We start from the raw sequence: 24,741 nt of genomic DNA on the forward strand, positions 1-24,741 counted from the left end.
TCAGTCTCTAGCTGTCATGCAATAATGCCCGAAACCACAGCTCCCTCTCCACATCCAGGCCCCACACAACTTTCCATGGTTTACCCCAGACGCTTCACATGCCCTGATTCAATCCACTGACAGCACGTCAACCCCGGTATACCACATCGGTCCAATTCACTCTATTCCTTGCCCGCCTTTCACCCTCCTGCATGTTCAGGCCCCGATCACTCAAAATCTTTTTCACTCCATCTTTCCACCTCCAATTTGGTCTCCCACTTCTCCTCGTTCCCTCCACCTCCGACACATATATCCTCTTGGTCAATCTTTCCTCACTCATTCTCTCCATGTGCCCAAACCATTTCAAAACACCCTCTTCTGCTCTCTCAACCATGCTCTTTTTATTTCCACACATCTCTCTTACCCTTACATTACTTACTCGATCAAACCACCTCACACCACACATTGTCCTCAAACATCTCATTTCCAGCACATCCACCCTCCGCCGCACAACTCTATCCATAGCCCACGCCTCGCAACCATACAACATTGTTGGAACCACCATTCCTTCAAACATACCCATTTTTGCTTTCGGAGATAATGTTCTCGACTTCCACACATTCTTCAAGGCTCCCAGGATTTTCACCCCCTTCCCCACCCTATGATTCACTTCCGCTTCCATGGTTCCATCCGCTGCCAGATCCACTCCCAGATATCTAAAACACTTTACTTCCTCCAGCTTTTCTCCATTCAAACTATTTCCCAATTGACTTGACCCTCAACCCTACTGTACCTAATAACCTTGCTCTTATTCACATTTACTCTTTACTTTCTTCTTTCACACACTTTACCAAACTCAGTCACCAGCTTCTGCAGTTTCTCACATGAATCAGCCACCAGCGCTGTATCATCAGCGAACAACAACTGACTCACTTCCCAAGCTCTCTCATCCACAACAGACTTCATACTTGCTCCTCTTTCCAAAACTCTTGCATTCACCTCCCTAACAACCCCATCCATAAACAAATTAAACAACCATGGAGACATCACACACCCATGCCGCAAACCTACATTCACTGAGAACCAATCACTTTCCTCTCTTCCTACACGTACACATGCCTTACATCCTCAATAAAAACTTTTCACTGCTTCTAACAACTTTCCTCCCACACCATATATTCTTAATACCTTCCACAGAGCATCTCTATCAACTCTATCATATGTCTTCTCCAGATCCATAAATTCTACATACAAATCCATTTGCTTTTCTAAGTATTTCTCACATACATTCTTCAAAGCAAACACCTGATCCACACATCCTCTACCACTTCTGAAACCACACTGCTCTTAGAAATATAAGATCATACCATGATAACTTTGAAAACCCCCTTCTAAATATAATCTTTCTCAGGGACTGCAAGCCTAACATAAACAAGGTTTAAATGACGAGGAAACAGAATTTCATGGGAAGAAACTAAGATGAACAGCTGCACAAAAGGAAACTAATTAGACTCTGATCTTATTCCAAAGGCAGCAGAACCAACCAGAAACATAGGTTTGAAATATGAAAAACTTTTCACCCTGAGATGATGTCCTGCAAGCTGATATTCTCTGTGATATGTTGGAGTTACAGCCTTCTAGCCTTTACCTTTCTGGTGGGAATACACAGGCTTCACCACCCACTGTTCTCCTCCCAACTAGGTAGTGGCAGCTCACTCATTTTTGGCCCATCTTTGGCCGTTCATAGACTGGCACACGGATGAAATCATTGACCCACTCACTTCTGATTGACTGACTATGTGTTTGTTTTTGATGTCATAGGCAATGAGTTGATGAATGCTTAGTTTGTGGTTGGGGGTTCTGTGAGGTAGTAGGGTTTCTTTCTGAAGAGAGGGATTGCCCAGCAGGCAACAGTATCACTACCCCCTGCTTCAGCAAGGTAGCACCAGGAAAAGACAAAAAAAGCCACATTCGTTTGCACTCAGTCTCTGTGGGGCCTGGACGTGGATAAGGAACTGTGGTTTTGGTGCATTACACAGGACAGCTAGAGACTGAATGTGAACGAATGTGGTAATTTTTGTATGCTTTCCTGGAAATACCTCGCTGAAGCAGGAGGTAGCGATACCGTTTCCTGTGGGGCGGGGTAGCGCCAGGAATGAATAAACGCAAGCAACTATGAATATGTACATATGTATATATGCATATGTTTTTGTATGCGTATGTATATGTATGTATATGTGCATGTGTGGGCATTTATGTGTATATATATATATATATATATATATATATATATATATATATATATATATATATATATATATTTTTTTTTTTTTTTTTTTTATACTTTGTCGCTGTCTCCCGCGTTTGCGAGGTAGCGCAAGGAAACAGACGAAAGAAATGGCCCAACCCCCCCCATACACATGTATATACATACGTCCACACACGCAAATATACATACCTACACAGCTTTCCATGGTTTACCCCAGACGCTTCACATGCCTTGATTCAATCCACTGACAGCACGTCAACCCCGGTATACCACATCGATCCAATTCACTCTATTCCTTGCCCTCCTTTCACCCTCCTGCATGTTCAGGCCCCGATCACACAAAATCTTTTTCACTCCATCTTTCCACCTCCAATTTGGTCTCCCTCTTCTCCTTGCTCCCTCCACCTCCGACACATATATTCTCTTGGTCAATCTTTCCTCACTCATTCTCTCCATGTGCCCAAACCACTTCAAAACACCCTCTTCTGCTCTCTCAACCATGCTCTTTTTATTTCCACACATCTCTCTTACCCTTACGTTACTCACTCGATCAAACCACCTCACACCACACATTGTCCTCAAACATCTCATTTCCAGCACATCCATCCTCCTGCGCACAACTCTATCCATAGCCCACGCCTCGCAACCATACAACATTGTTGGAACCACTATTCCTTCAAACATACCCATTTTTGCTTTCCGAGATAATGTTCTCGACTTCCACACATTCTTCAAGGCCCCCAGAATTTTCGCCCCCTCCCCCACCCTATGATCCACTTCCGCTTCCATGGTTCCATCCGCTGCCAGATCCACTCCCAGATATCTAAAACACTTCACTTCCTCCAGTTTTTCTCCATTCAAACTCACCTCCCAATTGACTTGACCCTCAACCCTACTGTACCTAATAACCTTGCTCTTATTCACATTTACTCTTAACTTTCTTCTTCCACACACTTTACCAAACTCAGTCACCAGCTTCTGCAGTTTCTCACATGAATCAGCCACCAGCGCTGTATCATCAGCGAACAACAACTGACTCACTTCTCAAGCTCTCTCATCCCCAACAGACTTCATACTTGCCCCTCTTTCCAAGACTCTTGCATTTACCTCCCTAACAACCCCATCCATAAATAAATTAAACAACCATGGAGACATCACACACCCCTGCCGCAAACCTACATTCACTGAGAACCAATCACTTTCCTCTCTTCCTACACGTACACATGCCTTACATCCTCGATAAAAACTTTTCACTGCTTCTAACAACTTTCCTCCCACACCATATATTCTCAATACCTTCCACAGAGCATCTCTATCAACTCTATCATATGCCTTCTCCAGATCCATAAATGCTACATACAAATCCATTTGCTTTTCTAAGTATTTCTCACATACATTCTTCAAAGCAAACACCTGATCCACACATCCTCTACCACTTCTGAAACCACACTGCTCTTCCCCAATCTGATGCTCTGTACATGCCTTCACCCTCTCAATCAATACCCTCCCATATAATTTACCAGGAATACTCAACAAACTTATACCTCTGTAATTTGAGCATTCACTCTTATCCCCTTTGCCTTTGTACAATGGCACTATGCACGCATTCCGCCAATCCTCAGGCACCTCACCATGAGTCATACATACATTAAATAACCTTACCAACCAGTCAACAATACAGTCACCCCCTTTTTTAATAAATTCCACTGCAATACCATCCAAGCCTGCTGCCTTGCCGGCTTTCATCTTCCGCAAAGCTTTCACTACCTCTTCTCTGTTTACCAAATCATTTTCCCTAACCCTCTCACTTTGCACACCACCTCGACCAAAACACCCTATATCTGCCACTCTATCATCAATCACATTCAACAAACCTTCAAAATACTCACTCCATCTCCTTCTCACATCACCACTACTTGTTATCACCTCCCCATTTGCGCCCTTCACTGAAGTTCCCATTTGCTCCCTTGTCTTACGCACTTTATTTACCTCCTTCCAGAACATCTTTTTATTCTCCCTAAAATTTAATGATACTCTCTCACCCCAACTCTCATTTGCCCTTTTTTTCACCTCTTGCACCTTTCTCTTGACCTCCTGTCTCTTTCTTTTATACATCTCCCACTCAATTGCATTTTTTTCCTGCAAAAATCGTCCAAATGCCTCTCTCTTCTCTTTCACTAATACTCTTACTTCTTCATCCCACCACTCACTACCCTTTCTAATCAACCCACCTCCCACTCTTCTCATGCCACAAGCATCTTTTGTGCAATCCATCACTGATTCCCTAAATACATCCCATTCCTCCCCCACTCCCCTTGCTTCCATTGTTCTCACCTTTTTCCATTCTGTACTCAGTCTCTCCTGGTACTTCCTCACACAGGTCTCCTTCTCAAGCTCACTTACTCTCACCACCCTCTTCACCCCAACATTCACTCTTCTTTTCTGAAAACCCATACAAATCTTCACCTTAGCCTCCACAAGATAATGATCAGACATCCCTCCAGTTGCACCTCTCAGCACATTAACATCCAAAAGTCTCTCTTTCGCACGCCTGTCAATTAACACGTAATCCAATAACGCTCTCTGGCCATCTCTCCTACTTACATAAGTATACTTATGTATATCTCGCTTTTTAAACCAGGTATTCCCAATCATCAGTCCTTTTTCAGCACATAAATCTACAAGCTCTTCACCATTTCCATTTACAACACTGAACACCCCATGTATACCAATTATTCCCTCAACTGCCACATTACTCACCCTTGCATTCAAATCACCCATCACTATAACCCGGTCTCGTGCATCAAAACCACTAACACACTCATTCAGCTGCTCCCAAAACACTTGCCTCTCTTGATCTTTCTTCTCATGCCCAGGTGCATATGCACCAATAATCACCCACCTCTCTCCATCAACTTTCAGTTTTACCCATATTAATCGAGAATTTACTTTCTTACACTCTATCACATACTCCCACAACTCCTGTTTCAGGAGTATTGCTACTCCTTCCCTTGCTCTTGTCCTCTCACTAACCCCTGACTTTACTCCCCAGACATTCCCAAACCACTCTTCCCCTTTACCCTTGAGCTTCATTATACTCAGAGCCAAAACATCCAGGTTCCTTTCCTCAAACATACTACCTATCTCTCCTTTTTTCACATCTTGGTTACATCCACACACATTTAGGCACCCCACTCTGAGCCTTCGAGGAGGATGAGCACTCCCCGCGTGACTCCTTCTTCTGTTTCCCATTTTAGAAAGATAATACAAGGAGGGGAGGATTTCTGGCCCCCCGCTCCCATGTATATATATATATATATATATATATATATATATATATATATATATATACATATGTGTGTGTATATGAGTGGATGAGCCATACTTCGTCAGTTTCCTGGCATCACCTCACTGATACAGGAAACAGTGATTATATATAATAAATTGGAGGTGGAAGGATGGAGTGAAAAACATCTTGAGTGATCAGGGCCTGAACATGCAGGAGGGTGAAAGGCATGCAAGGAACAGAGTGAATTGGAATGATGTGGAATACTGGGGACGATGTGCTGTCAATGGATTGAACCAGGGCATGTGAAGTATCTGGGGGAAACCATGGAAAGTTTTGTGGGACTTGGATGTGGAAAGAAAGCTGTGGTTTTGGTGCATTATACATGACAGCTAGGGATAGAGGAGAAAGAATACTTCCCACGTATTCCCTGCGTGTCGTGGAAGGCAACTAAAAGGGGAGGGAGCGGGGGGCTGGAAATCCTCCCCTCTCGTTATTTAATTTTTCAAAAGAAAGAGCAGAGAAGGGGGCCAAGTGAGGATATTCCCTCTAAGGCTCAGTCCTCTGTTCTTAACGCTACCTTGCTGATGCAGGAAAAAGTGAATATGTATGAAAATAAATTTATATATATATCAGGGTCTTGATTAGGGCCTCAGCTGCCTGTGTTGTATCACCTAAAAAAAAAAAGGAAAAAAAAGAGCACTTAACATTCAGTGTCTTCATTTTGAATGTTGCACTGCAGACATTACAGGTCTTGAAATATGCTGAATCAGTGTTTGTCATGCTTTAAGGAAGGATGATGCCTTGGGCAAAACAGAGAAAAGAGTAATCAACATGTCAGGATAGTGTGATTCAGATGGGTGTAAGTTCATTTTAGTATGTATGTGTTTTATCAGTGTTGTGTTTATTGGGAGTGGGAGGTGGGTCTGTTAGTATAGACTGGCAAAATGTGACTCAAGACTAAGCTTTTTATTTCTACTTGGGAAGGGTGGTTAATATTGGAGTAGTTTGGATGGGAAGGGTCTAGTATTACTGCAAAGAAATGATGCCGAGTATACTGAGTTGGGAATGAACAGTGAAGATCTTTGTTCCATTATGTAGAAGTTGAGTGTTTGTGGTAGCAAGGCAGCCAATGATTGTTCTGAGTGCTCTGTTTGTATAGATTGTACCTTTGTAATATTTGCTTTTGACAGGGTGGATTACCAGGTGCATGAGACACTGTTTAGGTTGAAGTGAATGAATTGCTCATAGAGGATAGCAAGTGATTTTTTTTTCTTATCCACATCAAGTATCATTAAAGGCATTTAGTTTGTTTGTTGCTTTTGTATTGATGTTTGTGGTGTTGTTGGTAAATCTATGCGTGATGTATATGATGCCCAGAATAGTTGGAGTCGCATTGAGTTGGATCAATTGGCAATTCATGGTGAGAGAAGGGTGCAAGTTGGATCTGTGTCTGGATGGGATTATGAGGGTGACGGAAGATTTCTGTGGATATGCAAACAATCTGTTCTGGGTGAGCCACTGTTCCATTTGTAATGTGTCACTGCATATCTGTTGCTACTTGAATAGTGTTAGGGTGCTGTATTATGATTGTATGGTCATCTATATATGATAGGACTTTCTTACTGTGGTATGTATAACAGGTACACATATACAAAAATCTAATGATACTGCTAATTCTATGTTGTTAGTAAATTACATATCACTTCCTTTACCCGAATCTTCTACAACTGGCCGAGTTTCACCATCTGTACTGCTCAGCATGGCTGCTGTAAGAAAATTTTTCAAATAAATACTGCTTTTTTCAACTTATAGTTCTTTAATATGATAAAACAATACAGCAATAGTTAATCTGGCTTCTGCTTCACAAATGAAAATCAATTAATAAAGCTGAACAACAACAAAAAAAGGGGAAAAATGATATGTACAATCCTATGATAAAAAAAACTGATATCACTTGGAAGAGGTAATAATTTTCCATAAACTTATCCTAAACAGTAGTTTCTTAAAGAAACATAGATAAGCATTACCCTGAAAAAATTATTGTTCATAATTTTTTTGAATGTCTAGGTAATAGATATACTAAAATGGAGAGTTGTTACCATGGCTAGTTGCTGTTCCGGTGAAGCTTGAAGCACCAACTTGACTGAGACTTCCATCAGGCAATGTTTCACAGCTCTCGTCCAGCAGGCTGTTATAGTCACCATGCGAGCTAACTGTGTCTGAGGCACCTACAGGGCCAGGAGAGGGATAAGCAAAAGCTAAAAAGGTTCATGATCAAGAAAGGAACTTCAAAGTGATACTCTCAAGAGAAATCAGTTTACAATGTCGTCCAATAATCTAATAATTCAATGTTCCATCTTGACCATTTACCGAAAAACATAACATAATGCTGCAAACCAAACTGAGTAACCTGGCTGCATCAAAAAGCTACTTTGTTCATTCTTACAACTGCTTAATGATTAATTATCAGTGACTGATGATCTTATCAAAATCTTAAACCTCTGAAGGCCACTTAACCAATGAAATGATAATCAATTTAACACTCCAAGTTAGTAGAGGTAATACTGCAATGTGAATGGTCAATAGAATTTTTTGATATCTCAAGAATATGATCTCAACTATCCTGAATGCCACAAAATCAAAATTCACATCAGTGATATGTAACTTTCCAAAGCAGCCTTACTTACTTAGGGAATAATGTCAAGGCAAATAAAAACTCAAACCTGATGAAAAAGATCATATCTATCTAAGGAAGCATTAGCTCATAAGGCCCCTCCTTATCAAACAAGCCATGTGATTCTTAAAAAAAAAAAAGATCTGGAAACGTAATAAAAATGGAATAATTTTCAGAATAGAGATTCATACAAGCTTGAACTCTTCAAGGCAACCTTTCCATTTCCACCACCAGATGGTATAAACTGCATCACAACTTTATTCTTCAACACCAAACTAGGACAGATTTCACAAGACAGTAAACAGTGCATTAGAATTCAATATTCATTTAACAGTAAATGTAACTTCCTCATGGAAGTCTTCACAAAAGAAGCTTGTTATCATGACTAATGCTCTTGAGGTGGAATCAGTCTCATGGCTACCTATTTGATATCACAGTAACTATTTTTGCAAACAGTGTTTCAAACTTATGACACCCATCTTTTAACTTTTTCTAGTTGAGTTTTTTCCAACTTCTTAAAACTTTACATTCACAGTTTCTTTACTCAGCTTGTTCATCCACCACCCTATTACTATGAATGTATTGCTTCATAAAGTTTCTAACTTTTTTCTTATCTTGCTTTTTGCTGCATCCTTAAGCTGATGAATTCCTACAAGTTTCAAAGAAAAAGTCAATATCAGCATTGTTGACATATTCAAAAACAAAAAGGTTGTAATAATGTTTTCCATTTCCTTCTGATTTCCAACATGAACATGTCCACTGTAAAGAAACACTTCACAAGCATATCAAATTCTCTTTCTTAATTATCTATTTCTAATGATGGGTAAAACTATGTATCTTTAGTAAGGTTTTTAATGATCTTTCCAACATAGGTTAAAATAAATACATCAATCATGATATGAATGAGATGATACACAGGAAAAAAATTTGACCAATTCATGTAAACTACACACCTTGCAGGCCAGATGTTTAACTTGCCTAATTAGAGTATGCACGGCTTACAACAGTGGAACCATTCATTAGAGAAAATGCATTCGAAACAGATTCACATTATCTATATACAGTGTTGAAGATAGTGTCTTGGTTTTTGTCTCCAATGTGAACACCTCAAGGGTTGCATTTGCAGATAAAGAGTATTAATTCTGTAAGTGTTTCAGTCTCTGCTTTAAAAACAAAATCCCAAAGGTTCTCCTGCATTTATAACAACTGCAGGGAAGCTGAAAAGATAATTTTTTCTAAAGCTGTGTAAAAAACTGATATAACAGCTGTACACAGAAAACTCGTTTGTGAAGCTACCCATGGAGTACAGGATGAACAGCTTACAAATATGAATAATAATGCAAAATGAGAATCATATCAAGCTGATCTCCAATTCAATATTTTCATTTCCATGGGTACTAGACTAATCAATGTGGCAAAGCATGGAAATATGCAGAAATCCCTACATCTTTACAACCATAATCATAAACAAAAAGGGTGCTCTCACTATTTTGCACATTTCAGGCACTGAACCTCCTACTTAACAATCACATGAAAGTTTGTAGCTGACAGAAATTCAAAGTGGTTATATATGGAACCAAGTCTTCAAATGAGGAAAAAAAAGGGGACAATCTACAGGGAGGAGCAAAAGGAACAGCACTGGCTTCCATATAATATGTAATAATGATATCAGATATTAACATAGAAGAAAAAGAGCATAGTCACAGGTTTTGCAGAGGACATGAGAGTGAGTCAAGTGACAGGATAAGAAGACAAAAAAGCAAAATGACCTGAATATAATTAAAAAACATGCAGAAAAGAACCTGCTGAAATTTGATGATGAAGATTTTTATAATTCATGCAACAATTACCAATACATTCCATAAAAGTCTCAAACAAGAAAAGACACAAAAAGTAAAAACATCAAAGAGTTAAGTTATCATGAAAAACTTTCACAAAAAACAATAGAAAATACAGTAAATACTAAACGTTTACAGTACATAAGCATAACTGAGTACTGCTACATCATTCACCTATACCTGATTTATGAATGCCCAATTCATAAATTTTCATAGTTAAAAAACTCATAATTTGGAACATACTTTAATTTCTCAGAAAAACCCATAGCTATGAAATTGCTTTTATAAATTTTCCTCACCAACAAAAATAGGAGAAATGCAGGTTTTAAAATTTGATTCTCCCCTAAGAAGTGTCCTACAAGCAGATAATCAGAACAGTCTCCAAAAACATCAAGATTAAGACCTATCCCTCTGTCTTTTTGTTGGGAAAACCCTGGCTTTGCCCATCAACTGCTGTCATCCTAAATAAAAAGTGAAAGCTTCCTTGTTTTGGGTCCACTTTGGCTAACCACAGATATGACATCATCAATCCAATAACTTCTGGCTGCTCACAGGTCAAAATATGATGACTGCAGGCATCAATCCAAAAATACTTACAGATGGTAGAGAGAGAAAAGTAAAAAATGAAAAAAAAAGAGAGAGGGGAAAGCAGGACAGGGTAAAGAGATCAGGAAAAGGTTTCTCAAATTCTCTACTCTGCCATCTGTCCCTTAAGCATAAGAGTAGAGCCATATGGAGGAAGGTTTAGAGAAAAAGCTTTCAGACCAGAAGACTAAACACAAAAACAGAAATAAGTCTCTGCAATGGTGAATCAAGGACACACTAGTTCTGTCTCTCCTGAAGGAGGTATCCCCTGAGCCACACAAAGTAGATTCACAAAGTCAAAGCTTATGAAGTGGTAATCACGTACCACAGACAATTTCTGTTAATTTTCTCTATGAAAGGTTTCTGAGAATGGCTAAGCTTGACACAGGCCAACTTCCTTATGTTCTCTAGTACAAAGCCCATGTTGAGACAATAAAAGTCTCTTAATTCACAGAGATATTCTTCACAAAAAGGGGTTTCCTGATTCCAAGGAGCAAAAATAATGTTCCTTTCAATAATCTCTGGAGAAGTCCAAAATTCTCTGAGAGACCAAAATGGAATGAGGCATGAAGCTCTCTTGGCACTGTCTTTCAAATCATAAGACTGTCAACAGAGAGAGGAGTTTTAAGTCTGGACACACTAAATAATTCAATGCCATTACATAACATATCTTTCCCTCTCTCAAAGAATGACAAAAACAGTAATAAGGTAGTCTTGAAATGCTATGAGACTTTTGGAGCAGACAGAGGTGTTGTAATATATGTAAACAGCATACTAAAGCAAATCAGTTAACGAAGTTAAGCCGCAGAAAATGTGAAACATCATTACACTTATCAACCAAAGACACACTTAAAATAGGGACATACAGGCCACCTGTCATTAGAATTGATGAATCAAATGAGATACTAATGAACATGGATGAATGACTGAGAAGTATTAGGAAACCCAGGTAAACAAATACATGATTGGGTGACTTCAACATCTAAATCACTGAATATGGCAAAATAGAACATGGGTATGATGCAGGCCTAGATTTAAAACAGTAAACAATGCACCTACAAAAACATTTTGCTGTGATTGCAGGGCTACCACATAACACTCACTACTCAACTTGTATGATGAAAACTATTTGCAAAAATTTGAGAAAAATCTAATCTAATCCAAGTCATACACAAATGAACAACAACACCTTAGACTCAATTCTCAAAGATAATACATTCTTAACAGACATCTTTATTTTCATCTTATGAAATATTCAGAGAAAATCTTAAATCTGCTTAGTTAACCTGTACAGAAATGAAAATAAAAATGTCACAATAAGACAAAGCCAAACACAAATGACAGAATTACAGCATAAATACTATATCCTACACTTATCAAGTCAGTGAAATTAAAACTGAAGGTTAAAAAAATGAAGAAAATAGGATGAGAACTGGGTGACTATCAACCTTTATAGAATATCAATTATGAGGTGTGAAACAATGGAAAATGGAAAAATATTGGTTGTCCTTGAAAATCTAAGAAAGATGTTCTGTGATAATACTGATGAAGATTAAAAATAAGCTGACATTATAATGTTAAGAAAGGAGAGAAATAATTCCAATTTATCATACTTAGAGAAATATGTCAAAAATTATCCCATAAAAAGTTACATTCTGAAGAAATTCTATAAATTATCTAATATTTGCAATAAAGTGTTATCAAAGATATAATTCCATATTACACAATACACATTCTCATGCCAGAAAAAAAATGATCAAACATGAAATTTCCTTATCAAATCAGTTATCATAAGGTATTAGTATTCAGCTTTGATCATAAAATACCCAATTCCATCTAATACAAACTTCAACTGGAAGTTAAGCAATAACCTTACTGAGCAACTCAAATATTTGAAAAAGTATGAAGATCTATGAGTAACAATACAATATACTGATTAATGTGGATCCAGCAATATTATAGAATAATTATGCATTCTACGATTTAAAAACAAAAGCCAATTTACCTAGTTCTTATTAAATGCATACTTATTGGAGATACATATTTCTACTGACCTTCCATCAGTGGTTATGTTCTGACTGTTTCATAAAAATGCTTAAAAAACTGAGCCATTTACGGATACTCTATACTCACCTGATGACATGATGTTGTGATCCCTGTCTGCTGAGAAGTTATGCTGTGAAACAGAATCCATGACTTCACAAAGGGCAGCATCTTGCACACAGAAAAGAAGTCCCCCTGTAAACAGCAATATGATAATCTTAAATCTATACATATCCCATGGAATGAAAGAGAAGAGAGTTTAAGAAAATCTTCAGCTGTTTGGCTAGTGATATAACTTTACAAAAGGTGATCCTATACTCATGGTGTAACCTTAAGCAGGCATAATCTGGCAGTGGCTACATATATATATCACCCCCCCCTCCTGCACAGTACTTATGACTGGCAACAGACATCAACAATGATTATACCAAAAAAAATTATCAAAATACATAAAGCATTGATAATCAACAATGATTATAACAAGAAAAGATTATTAAAACACACAAAGCATTAACAATCAGAATAAATTTTTTCTGTGCAGGTAAAAAATCATACACTTTTAGTGTATTGTACAGTAACATCGAAAAAAGTTCTAAATGATATCAGATTGACAGTAGTGGACCAAATAAACTTTTAATGTAATTTCTTTCATTGCTGTAAGAATATCTTTGAAATTCTAAGGCTAAATATATTTACTATATAATTTGGAAAAATGTGAATTTCAGAGGGTGGAAAGGAAACCAAACTGAAGAGTTAAGAGGTTAAGCCAGATAATAATTGCTACAAGCTACAGACCTAGTTTGTCTATGCATCCTAACGGGAAAAATTATCAAAACACTGGTTTGTTATTTCAAAAGGAATAATTGTATCACTCCATTACAATAGAAGAAAGTTCTGATCCATGACAGACCCCATGATATGAATGTCAAGGAACATTCACAATGGATTTGCTAATCATCATTATACAATGCCAGTTTTTTATATATAAAGAAAGCATATGATATTACTCGGAACTATGGTATCATACAGCAATTCCAGAAAATGGGCCTTGCAGAGAGATATTGCTAAGGTTTATTCAACAGTTTCTGAAAGACAGAAAATTAAAGGTGAGGATTGGTTGGAGTATTCAAGAGAATCCCCACAGGGTGTGCCACAGGGAAGCAGGTTAGGTGTTATCTTCTTTACTGCTGCCATTAATAGAGTTGCTGACACTATTCCATGGCATGTCAAATAATCCCTCTTTGCTATGGATTTGGCTATCTACTGTAGGTCATCATCTCATGAAATTGTGAGGCACTAGCAAAATGCTGTTGAATAAGAATACTCACTGAGAACATAACTCTGGTTTTAATACTGCAAGTCACAAATACTGACTGGTGGTTAGCATGGGTAAGAGGCTTAAACCTTGCTAGAAGGTACAAGGTTAGAGGTTAGACAGGGGGGTGTCAGGGAGTACATTATAAATCCAACCTAGAATGAACTCTTTATTTTCACCTTAGAACTAACGTCTTATTCTCACCAGGCTCAAGATTTAAATCTATCACATCTACCACTTTTATTCAAATATCATATCTCGCTACCTCGCTGAAGCGGGAAATGGCGAATAGTACGAAAAAAAAAAAATCATACATTCCATATATTCTTATGAACGTCAATATAGGCACTCCAGGACTTACAAAATATGAATAAGTTTTTAACAACTTTATACACAAAGGTTAAGTCCTCCTGGTTTCCCATGGTGAAAGAGATGAGTGCAGCAAACAAAGTGTAAATGTTAAGGATAATTATTAATCTGTGATACTGTTTTTGGCCTTACAATGTTCTTATGATTGCTCTATAACAAAGTACATGTGCAGCCTCACTAATTCTTTATTAGGAAAACAGAAAAATTCAGTAATTCCCTATTTTTGCTAATGTCAAAATACCAAATTAAATTTTGTGGTAATGGGGAAAACAAGGTGAACTGTGAAACAAATTCAAAATCCATAGGGTAACCAGATTTTGTACAGTGACATGTTTGGCATGGTGACTACTCAGAGAGAAAATTCTGTGAGATTCAAAATAATTCCAAATTATGAACTTGATTTGTTATCCTCCCATCCAGTACATCAAAAAAAGGCATTCTCCTGTGGTAATGCATTGGATGACAACTCCTCCACCCGTCTGACTCATGCTGTAGTAGCACTCAGAGAATTAGTTGCTGCCTGTTCTTCACTGTGTGCACATCTCTTGTTCTGTATGTTTGACACAGTACATATCAAGCCTACTACTGTATGAGTAACTTTAAAACATAAGTGTACAAAGTCCACTGTGTAAATACTGTAAAGCAGTGCTACTAAATGGATGAAAAGTGTATTGTTTTGTAAAAAAAAAAAAATAAGAACTATGACATTTGAAATTTATAAATGCAATGATACTTGGTTTCGGCTCGGGTCGAGGCCTGGTCTGATCCTCCTGATAATGCAAGTCAACAGTTCAGTCTACATTGTGATAAGCAACAGAAGTCACATATTCTTTTTCATAAATTGTATAAAGATGTTGTGAGGTTTGCAGTGATCATGAATTTTTCATAAATCATTGTACACAAACTATGAAAAATCCTGAACTTTGTTATTAGCGACATTTAGTAATTCAGTTTTTTCAGTATTTCAGTTAGGATAGAGCCCCCAGTGAGAGTGAAGTAATGAGGCTGTCCTGTAACAAACATTGATCTTATACTACCTTCACCATAGCAAGTTAGTTGAAATGTGCAATAGCACCAGCACCTAAATGTTTACCATAATTGTCAATTTGTAATGCTGTTTTTCATCTAACATTTTCTTTATATGCTTTTGTTTATAAATGACAGTTCTATAAAACTCTATACACCAAACAGTAAATATCAAACATCATCATCATTACAAAGTATGTTTGTTGAACACCATTGTAATATATTTACAGACTTTTTATTTTCACACTTTTTGACAATATGGAATATCTTTCTTTACCTTATCAATTCTCTGTGAGTGGTTAGCATGTACATCAAAGCCAAAACTGTTTTCTGGTGAATCTTTAAAGATTTGGATGAACAACACAATAGGGAAGCAGCATAAGTATTCTGGAAGATCCATGTTGTGTCATCCAAGCATGAGAGTGCTAAGTATATATGTCTGATAGAGACAAATAAAAACAGTCGATTTAAGAATAATTGAGCAAAGCAATCTTGCTAAGAATACAGGGAAAATGTCTGCACATTTCCAGTGTATAGCCTCATAGCTCTTAAAGCTTGAGCAAGAATCAACTATCATACCTGTGCAACATTTTATTTCCTTTTAATCTCTGATGCCATCAAATACAATCATAAGCCTTTGCATGACCAAATAAGCCTTGAGAAGTAACATTTTCACTTGACATTCTACTCTAGAGTCTTCAAAAAGATCAAACCTCTACCCTTTGAATTATATCAAATCTTACCTAGCAGCATCTGTGTGTTGGCAGGATCAACCTCCACTTGCAGTGCATTTGTAAGGAGGTTTACAAGCTGAGGACGAAGCTGTGAGAGTGCTAGTCTTTCACCACTGTTGTTGCCAACTTCCTTTACTTGCAGACCCTGACCAAGGAGGAAGCAATTATCAATGACAACTTCTAATGTTCTAAATGGTTATGTATATAAATTAAATACAAATAAATAGAATGAGGTCTAAGGGTGTATGTATAAGCCTCTAAATGGCAGCTTCACATGCAGCTGAACAATGACATTATTTTCACACAACCAGTCTCATGTACTCCCTGTCCAATGAGTCCCTTCTACCTTTAAGAAACTCCCACAACACTCAGGAAGCCAGTAACATCCAACAAGCAGGACCATAGGTCACAAAGTGGAGTGATTGTGTGTGTACACACACACATACAAATGCAATCACTAACTATATGGGGCGAGTGCAGGGCAACTCAGGGTAAAAATTCAGTGTCATTGTGGGCATGAAGGGGTGTTTGTAAAACTGTAAGGATGGATGATGTCCAGAACATAAACAGGACAGTGTGACTTATTATATATCTCATGGGGTATTACTGACGAATGAGTTGGGAGGACAGTTGTTCTGTGCTTGTCAGGTCATTTCAGTATGTATGTGTCTTGTCAATGTTATATTTACTTGGGTTGGTGGGATCTGCAAGAAAAGGTTGCTGGAGTGTGAAGTAGGGGTAGGCTTTATATTTTTTTTTTTTGGATGTTGGTGGTTAGTTGTGGAGTTCTTTGGGTGGGAGGAGTTTAGTGCTGTTGCATCTTCCCTCACTTCCCAGATACAAGATAAATGAGTGTAATTACCTATTTGTAGTTATCAATTTGTATGGTAGGGGAAAAATGTTTACACTCATGGGGTCCCATCCCTTGTACTAACTGCACCATCAAGAATCCTGGCATTCACAGTCCCATTGCCCAGACCATTACCCTTACAATAAACCAAGATTTCCTTACATCCCTCTTTACCAACCACTTTCTCAGCTTCTGACACTGCACCTCATGAAGAACAATTTACTGTCATCATCATCCAGGTGACTTACAGACTTAAAAGATGTTGAAAGTTGATGTGAGAGGAATCTGTAACATGGAGAAATAGAGTACAAGAGTACTGGAGGGAGAGAAATGAGGTCAGAGGGCAGGGAATGGTGTATGCAATGGAGGCATTTAAGGACAGGGATAAGTGAAGACTCTTTTGCCAAGGCCACCACCTCTATGGGAGTACCTGGGGAGAAGTGGCATGAGAGAAAGATAAAAAGCTGTTATGCAGTGGACAGTTGTGTAGCCTTCAAACTTTCATTGCTGCTTAGCCCTCTTAACTCTGGTATCATCTTGGCTGCTTCTCTCTGGATCTTCTCAATCATGTCTTTGTGTTCCTTTAGCTGCAATGACCAGGCCTGAGAGATATATCTTAGTTTCGATCTTTGTTGAAAGTAGATCACCAAACACTTCCTACTCCACATACTCAAATGCAATTTCAGAATTCTCTAGGGAACAGTTTACTTCTTTGACAATTCTCCTGGTCAGGGATTGGACAAAATGTCAACTCCTTGATCTCCCTCGCACATCAATTCCTGCACCTTATCTTCTACTGCGTAGAGGTATTTGGGTTGAGTGTAAAAAGGTCATCTACATCTACTTCTACCCTACTCTGTTTCCCAGACACAAGGCACTTGACTATGTGGTTGGGATTCATGAAAACATCATCGATTCTACCATACTTTGAGCAGAGTATATCAATATATTGCAAGAATAATATTTCATTTCTATACAACTACACCAAAAAAGGGAATAAGATATCTAACAATTTATTCTGGAAACATCTCTACTGCAAAATGAATGATATTTTGTACCATTGTTTCTATCTATACTGAATAAACTGCATTTGTAATCAACTTAAGTAATACAGTAATCTGTTGCTAAGTGATGAGCATACTGAGATGAGATTGTATTGGGAGCACCTCTGTTTCACTGTGCAGCTGCTGAATGCTTACAGTTGTTAAGTAGCCAGTGATTGTCTTAACTGTTCTTTTCTTTTGAAAAGGTAGATGATCAGACAGATGAAGCATTGTTCACAATGGAGCAGATGAAGTGTTTGTCATAGATACTTTGGAATTCTTTTTCTAATCCAAATTGGTTACAGTAGGTGTTCTGGGGTATTTGATTTGTCTGTGGCCTCTGTGAAGAAGTTTGTGGCACAGACAGTGAAAGCTGTGTGTGTCGCTGGTGATGCCTAAGACAGTTGGAGATTGCCTGCTTCTGAGACAGAGATCCTCTCTGTCAGTCTCTTTCCTCTCACCCTTTCTATATGTTCAAACCATTTGAGCACATCCAAGCTGGCCCTCTCAGCCAGACTCCATTCACTGCCACACCTTTCTCTGAAAATGACATTTCTTTTGCAATCATCCTTAGTAAATTAATCTTTAGCACATCCACTCTCTTCCATTCTTTTGAATTCAAGCCAAAGACTTGTATCCAAACAACACTATAAAGATTACTTTACCTTCATATATACTCAACATTATCTTGGAGGGTAAAAATGAGTATGTTTGAAGGAACAGTAGTTCCAACAACATCATATGGTTGTGAGGCATGGGCCTATTATAGACAGAGTTGTTAGGAGGAGGGTGGGTGTGTTGAAAAGGAACTGTTTCAAGACATGTGGTATGATGTGGTTTGATTAAGTAATGAAAGGGTAAGATAGATGTGTGGTAATAAAAAGAGTGTGGTTGAGAGAGCAGAGGGTGTGTTGAAATGGTTTGGATATATGGAGAGAATGAGTAAGGAAAGGTTGACAAAGAGGATATATGTGTCAGAGGTGGAGGGAACAAGGAGAAGTGGGACACCAAACTGGAGGTAGAAGGATGGAGTGAAAAAGATTTTGAGTGATCAGGGCCTGAACATGCACGAGGGTGAGATGCTTGCAAGGAATAGAGTGAACTGGAATGATGTGGTATACCAGGGTTGATGTGCAGTCAGTGGACTGAACCAGGGCATGTGAAACATCTGGGGTAAACCATGGAAAGGTTGTGGGGCCTGGATGTGGATAGGGAGCTGTGGTTGCAGTGCATTACACATGACAGCTAGAGAACGATACAGAGGGTGGCAACGCTGTTTCCTGTAGGGCAGGGTGATACAGGAATGGATGAAGGCACACAAATATGAGTATGTATATATACATATGTATATGTCTGTGTATGTGTATGTATATGTATGTATATGCATGTGTATGTGCATGTATAAGTGTGTATATGAGTGAATGGGTCTTTCTTTGTCTATTTCCAGGTGCTACCCCACTGACGCAGGAAATGGCAATCAAGTATATAATTACCAATAATAATAACTTTTGATCGAGTGAGTAACGTAAGGGTAAGAGAGATGTGTGGAAATAAAAAGAGCGTGGTTGAGAGAGCAGAAGAGGGTGTTTTGAAGTGGTTTGGACACATGGAGAGGATGAGTGAGGAAAGATTGACCAAGAGGATATATGTGTCGGAGGTGGAGGGAACAAGGAGAAGAGGGAGACCAAATTGGAGGTGGAAAGATGGAGTGAAAAAGATTTTGTGTGATCGGGGCCTGAACATGCAGGAGGGTGAAAGGAGGGCAAGGAATAGAGTGAATTGGAGCGATGTGGTATACTGGGGTTGACGTGCTGTCAGTGGATTGAAGCAGGGCATGTGAAGCGTCTGGGGTAAACCATGGAAAGCTGTGTAGGTATGTATATTTGCGTGTGTGGATGTATGTATATACATGTGTATGGGGCGGGGTTGGGCCATTTCTTTCGTCTGTTTCCTTGCGCTACCTCGCAAACGCGGGAGACAGCGACAAAGTATAATAAATATAAAATATAAAATAACTTTTTACAGAGAGTTACCTTTCATTTTTTAATACTCCTTATGCAGCCTGGACCTTTGCCATTTTTCCACCCAGTGACTCACTTCAGTCCCCACAATGTGAGGGTACTAGATCTGTGGGGTTACAAAATCCTTGCATACTGTACCTAACCATGAACTTAAGCCATATTCCATGGGAGACATATGTCAGAGACTTAATCACTCCTGCAATATGCTGTTCCTCATCAAGAATGATCCTGCTATAACCAGAAGAATCCTTAAGTCTCATTAATCATGCAGTAAGCAACAATTCATCTACAAAGCACTGAAGATTTAGAAAGAATCATGAATCCACTCACTTGAAAGTGAAGCGGCAAAGGAAGGATTGACAGAAGGACATGAGTGGCAGCTCGACGTAGGAGAGTAACTGGAAAGTGCGATGGAGCATTCAGTTCTCCTTCTGGCAGTACACATTCCAGCACCCCTAATACACTTGGAACCAGACCGACCACACCATGAAGATCCAGACGAAACAAGTCCACTCCATTTACCAGGATACTTGCTGCAGTCTCACTGCAAATCCCAGTCTGTAAAGAGAAACAATCTTTTTTTATGCAAATCATTATATGTATGCTTTTTTTCTTTTCTTTCATGTATGTCTGTCATTTCCCACCTTAGCAAGGCAGTACCAGGAACAGACAGAGAAGTGGCTTTATTCCATTCACATCCCTTCTCTAGCAGCAATGTCTAATGCAATGAAACCAAAGCCCCCTTTCCACAACCAGGCCCCACACACCTTCCTGTGATTTCACCTGGCCCTTCATTTGCCTGGTTCAGCCCAGCGACAGTACATCTCTCCCTGTTTACCACATCACTCCATTTCATTCTATCCCTTGCATGCCTCACACCCTCCTGCATGTTCAGGCCCCAATCACTCAAACTGTCTTTCATTTCATCCTTCCACCCACCTCCTCCTTGGTTTCACCATTTTCCTTGTTCTTTCCACTTTCAACAAGTATACCCTTTTTGTCATCCTCTCCTCACTCATTCTTCCCCATTGTCAAAATCATTTCAGCATATCCTCTTCAGCTTTCTAATACATTTAATCACCATTTCCCATGTTAGTAAGGTATACACATATATATTTTCTTTTTTTTTATTATACTTTGTCGCTGTCTCCCGTGTTTGCGAGGTAGCGCAAGGAAACACGACGAAAGAAATGGCCCAACCCCCCCCCCCATACACATGTATATACATACGTCCACACACGCAAATATACATACCTACACAGCTTTCCATGGTTTACCCCAGACGCTTCACATGCCTTGATTCAATCCACTGACAGCACGTCAACCCCGGTATACCATATCGCTCCAATTCACTCTATTCCTTGCCCTCCTTTCACCCTCCTGCATGTTCAGGCCCCGATCACACAAAATCTTTTTCACTCCATCTTTCCACCTCCAATTTGGTCTCCCTCTTCTCCTCGTTCCCTCCACCTCCGACACATATATCCTCTTGGTCAATCTTTCCTCACTCATCCTCTCCATGTGCCCAAACCACTTCAAAACACCCTCTTCTGCTCTCTCAACCACGCTCTTTTTATTTCCCCACATCTCTCTTACCCTTACGTTACTCACTCGATCAAACCACCTCACACCACACATTGTCCTCAAACATCTCATTTCCAGCACATATACATCTACATAAATGTACAGCATTGCCACCCCATGCATCAGTAAGGTACCTCCAGGAAAGAGAAGAAGAAAGACCAAATCCACTCACACTGATTCTCAAGCTGTCATGTGTAATGCACTGAAACCACAGCTCCCTAAACACATCCAGGCCCCACAGACCTTTTCATGGTTTACTCCAGACATTTCACATGTGCTGGTTTAGTTTAGTGACAGCACATCAACCCCAGTATACCACATTGTCACAATTCACTCTATTACATGCAAGCCTTTCACCCTCCTGCATGTTCAGACCCCGATTGCTCAAAATCTTTATACTCCATCCTTCCACCTCCAGTCTGATCTCCCCCTTCTATGCTATATTATTGTAAAGATATATTTCTGCAATATAAATCATTTTTACCCCTTAGAGCTTAGAATGTCAAGATACTGATGGCCCTTCCAGCTTTGAAAAATGATTCTCAAAGACTTACCCTGATACCCTGATAGCGATTAGAGGAGTTCTGATTCATATCTGGATGAGATGATGATACAGCAGGATCACTCTGACGGAGTCCTTGATGTAAAGCTATGTAGAAACGAGCTAGGTATACAAGTAGAATTTCTTCACCAGTTTTCTTGGAACAAAATATTCTGTACAATGAAAAAATATGTCCTTAAAATATCTAAAATAGTGCAAATGCTGAAAAATAAGTAAAACTTTTCATAAGCTTTTTCATTTTCTCCCTCAGTCAGAATATCTTCACTGAACATTTACACATTACTGATAACACTAAACAGATAATAAGAAACACATTACTTATATTCAAGATATTGCAACAATCCATTTCTACCTGCACAATGCACCAAGTGCCTCTGCTCTTCCACTCTGAAAGTGTTGAGGAGAGAGACTAGCCAGACGATCAGTATGAGAATCTCCTGGTGCTGATGAGTCACTAGATTTTCTATTGCTCTCACCCCCAAACACAGAAACTGGTCTACGGGAACCAGAACCTGCACTTCCACTGTCAGTTTCTGAAATGAATATTCAGATACATCAGATATATAGCATACACAAATAAATATCTACTTATTTTAACTTATCAAAAGACATTACATTTTATGTAATCAATTCTTGGCTCAACAAAAAAGTGCATTTGAAATTACTTACTATGTTGAGGTCCTGGACTAGCTTGTAAATTACAGTTAATAAGAGCTGCCTCAAAAAGCCATGGACCAAAAAGATGCAATATACTATTACATTTTGCTCTTCCACTTGCTAGTAATCTAGCAGTATCATCTGCCAAAAGAGAGAAAAAATATTTACTGCTGAATTCTTAATACAAGACAGGTGTTTTAAAAAATGACAGCCTCACATGCTTGGTCATTCACCCTCTCAAAACCTAAAACAGTAAAACAAAGATACAAACCACTCAAAACAGAGCACTTAGAACAAGTGCTGGCTGCCAAGCAACTACATACACAACACCTGCACAATGAAACAAAGATCCTCCCAATACAATCCCAACTTACTATGCCATTCATTGAATTCTTTGTAACAACAAAAGACTCTTTCCATCCAAATTACTCCATAACTAAGCACCAAACCCCGTGCAGAAGTAAAATAATTTACCCCTGCAACAAACTTCAATAATGTTTATTCAGAGAACCCCCTATGCCCAACAAACACAACACTGACAACAAATAATACACTGAAATGATCAACCAAGCACTGTGAACATCACCCATCTCTGCACTGCATACACTAATTCGATATATCATAAGACCCTTCATGCCAAAGATGCAACTTTCATATGAAAGACACATAGCACTTACTCCAAAACTGTCTTGCGCTCACCTTATACATACACACATCACCATACTCCTTGAACCTATGATCTTTCTGGTACATGGCTGGCTTCCTGACTGCTGTAGGAGCTCTAATGAAGAGGCTTCTGGGGCAGAGAGGTAAAGTACACAGGGGTGACTTTCACTCAAGCATGAGAGATTAGCATGGCCAACATCATCTTATTACCACACAAACTTAGGACTCCTTTCATGGGGCTCCAGTAGCTTTTAGACTACACTCAATGAAGGTACAGGTTAGTGATGGACCTCTATGGAGCAAGAAAATCCTCAATGACCATGTTCCTTTTTATCCAGTTACAATGATACAGCTTCACCGAAGGGCTCTTCTAGCTTATGATGTAACCACCTGCAGAAGGAGTCAAGTACTGTCACTTTAAAAACATATCACAGTAGGTAAAGTCCTGCATACCCTGTATGTTCCTCTGGCAGTACCTGAAGCTGAGTGCTTAGCAGCTAACAAGCTGATATGAAATGAATTTTATACTCGTAACACTAATCATCCTAGCTAACTACTGGTCAACCTACCTTACTACACCAAACATTTTAGCTCTTAAGTCATACTTGTTCATTCAGGGAATTAAAAACTAAGCTACCACATATATATCTCTTCAGTTTATGAATCTCTGATGAAAAACGACCAGCAAGGTTCTGGATTTCTTATACATCTTAAATTCTTTCCTTAATCTAAACAATCCTCTGCCAGAATCACAAATGACTGAGATCATCATGCTTCTTCCCCTTCACATTCACCAGATTCTGCGAAGCACTTTCCTTTTACATCTCACATTTACTGTCAACATCCTCCTCTTTTATTTCTAATTACCCCTTTCAGAAAAAGTTCTAATGCTAGCAGGGACTCCTTCTCCAGGGGTTCCAGCAGCCCACTGCTGAACTACATTCAATTACAGGGGCAGGATGGACTCACTTGAAGTGAGAAGTTTTCTGATAGGACTGTACTATCTTTTGTCAAATGACAAAAACAAAGCCTTGTCAAAGGTGACTTTTCACTTGAAGTGTAACTTCAAGCAGGCAGAGTCCAGTAACACTACATCCCTCTCTTACACACATTATCAAAGCAGCCAACAATTCTATTTAGCCCTTCTGATTTAGCAAATGAAACAGCATCATCTGCACAAAAATGACTGTGACAAATCTGAGTAATTCATCCAGAAAAAATATCATACAAATGTAAA

At 38.8% G+C, this 24,741-nt stretch overlaps 1 protein-coding gene across 9 annotated transcripts in view; it reads right to left on the minus strand.

Moving 5' to 3' along the window:
* The window catches only part of LOC139752723 (ral GTPase-activating protein subunit beta), an 83,233-nt gene that overhangs the window by 38,979 nt on the left and 19,513 nt on the right, over positions 1-24,741 (minus strand). For 6 of the 9 annotated variants that reach the window (XM_071668560.1, XM_071668556.1, XM_071668561.1 and 3 more), the window contains 8 exons: positions 22,851-22,979; positions 22,534-22,714; positions 22,174-22,333; positions 20,366-20,593; positions 16,131-16,266; positions 12,768-12,872; positions 7,637-7,765; positions 7,250-7,303 (listed from right to left, as the gene is read on the minus strand). In XM_071668560.1, coding sequence (XP_071524661.1) covers positions 7,250-7,303; positions 7,637-7,765; positions 12,768-12,872; positions 16,131-16,266; positions 20,366-20,593; positions 22,174-22,333; positions 22,534-22,714; positions 22,851-22,979 — 1,122 coding nt within the window. The remainder of the gene's footprint in view (positions 1-7,249; positions 7,304-7,636; positions 7,766-12,767; positions 12,873-16,130; positions 16,267-20,365; positions 20,594-22,173; positions 22,334-22,533; positions 22,715-22,850; positions 22,980-24,741) is intronic. The other 3 variants (XM_071668563.1, XM_071668558.1, XM_071668564.1) reach the window with 3 other exon arrangements.

Source organism: Panulirus ornatus, chromosome 13, assembly GCF_036320965.1.
Source record: "Panulirus ornatus isolate Po-2019 chromosome 13, ASM3632096v1, whole genome shotgun sequence".
Taxonomy (NCBI): Eukaryota; Metazoa; Arthropoda; class Malacostraca; order Decapoda; family Palinuridae; genus Panulirus; species Panulirus ornatus.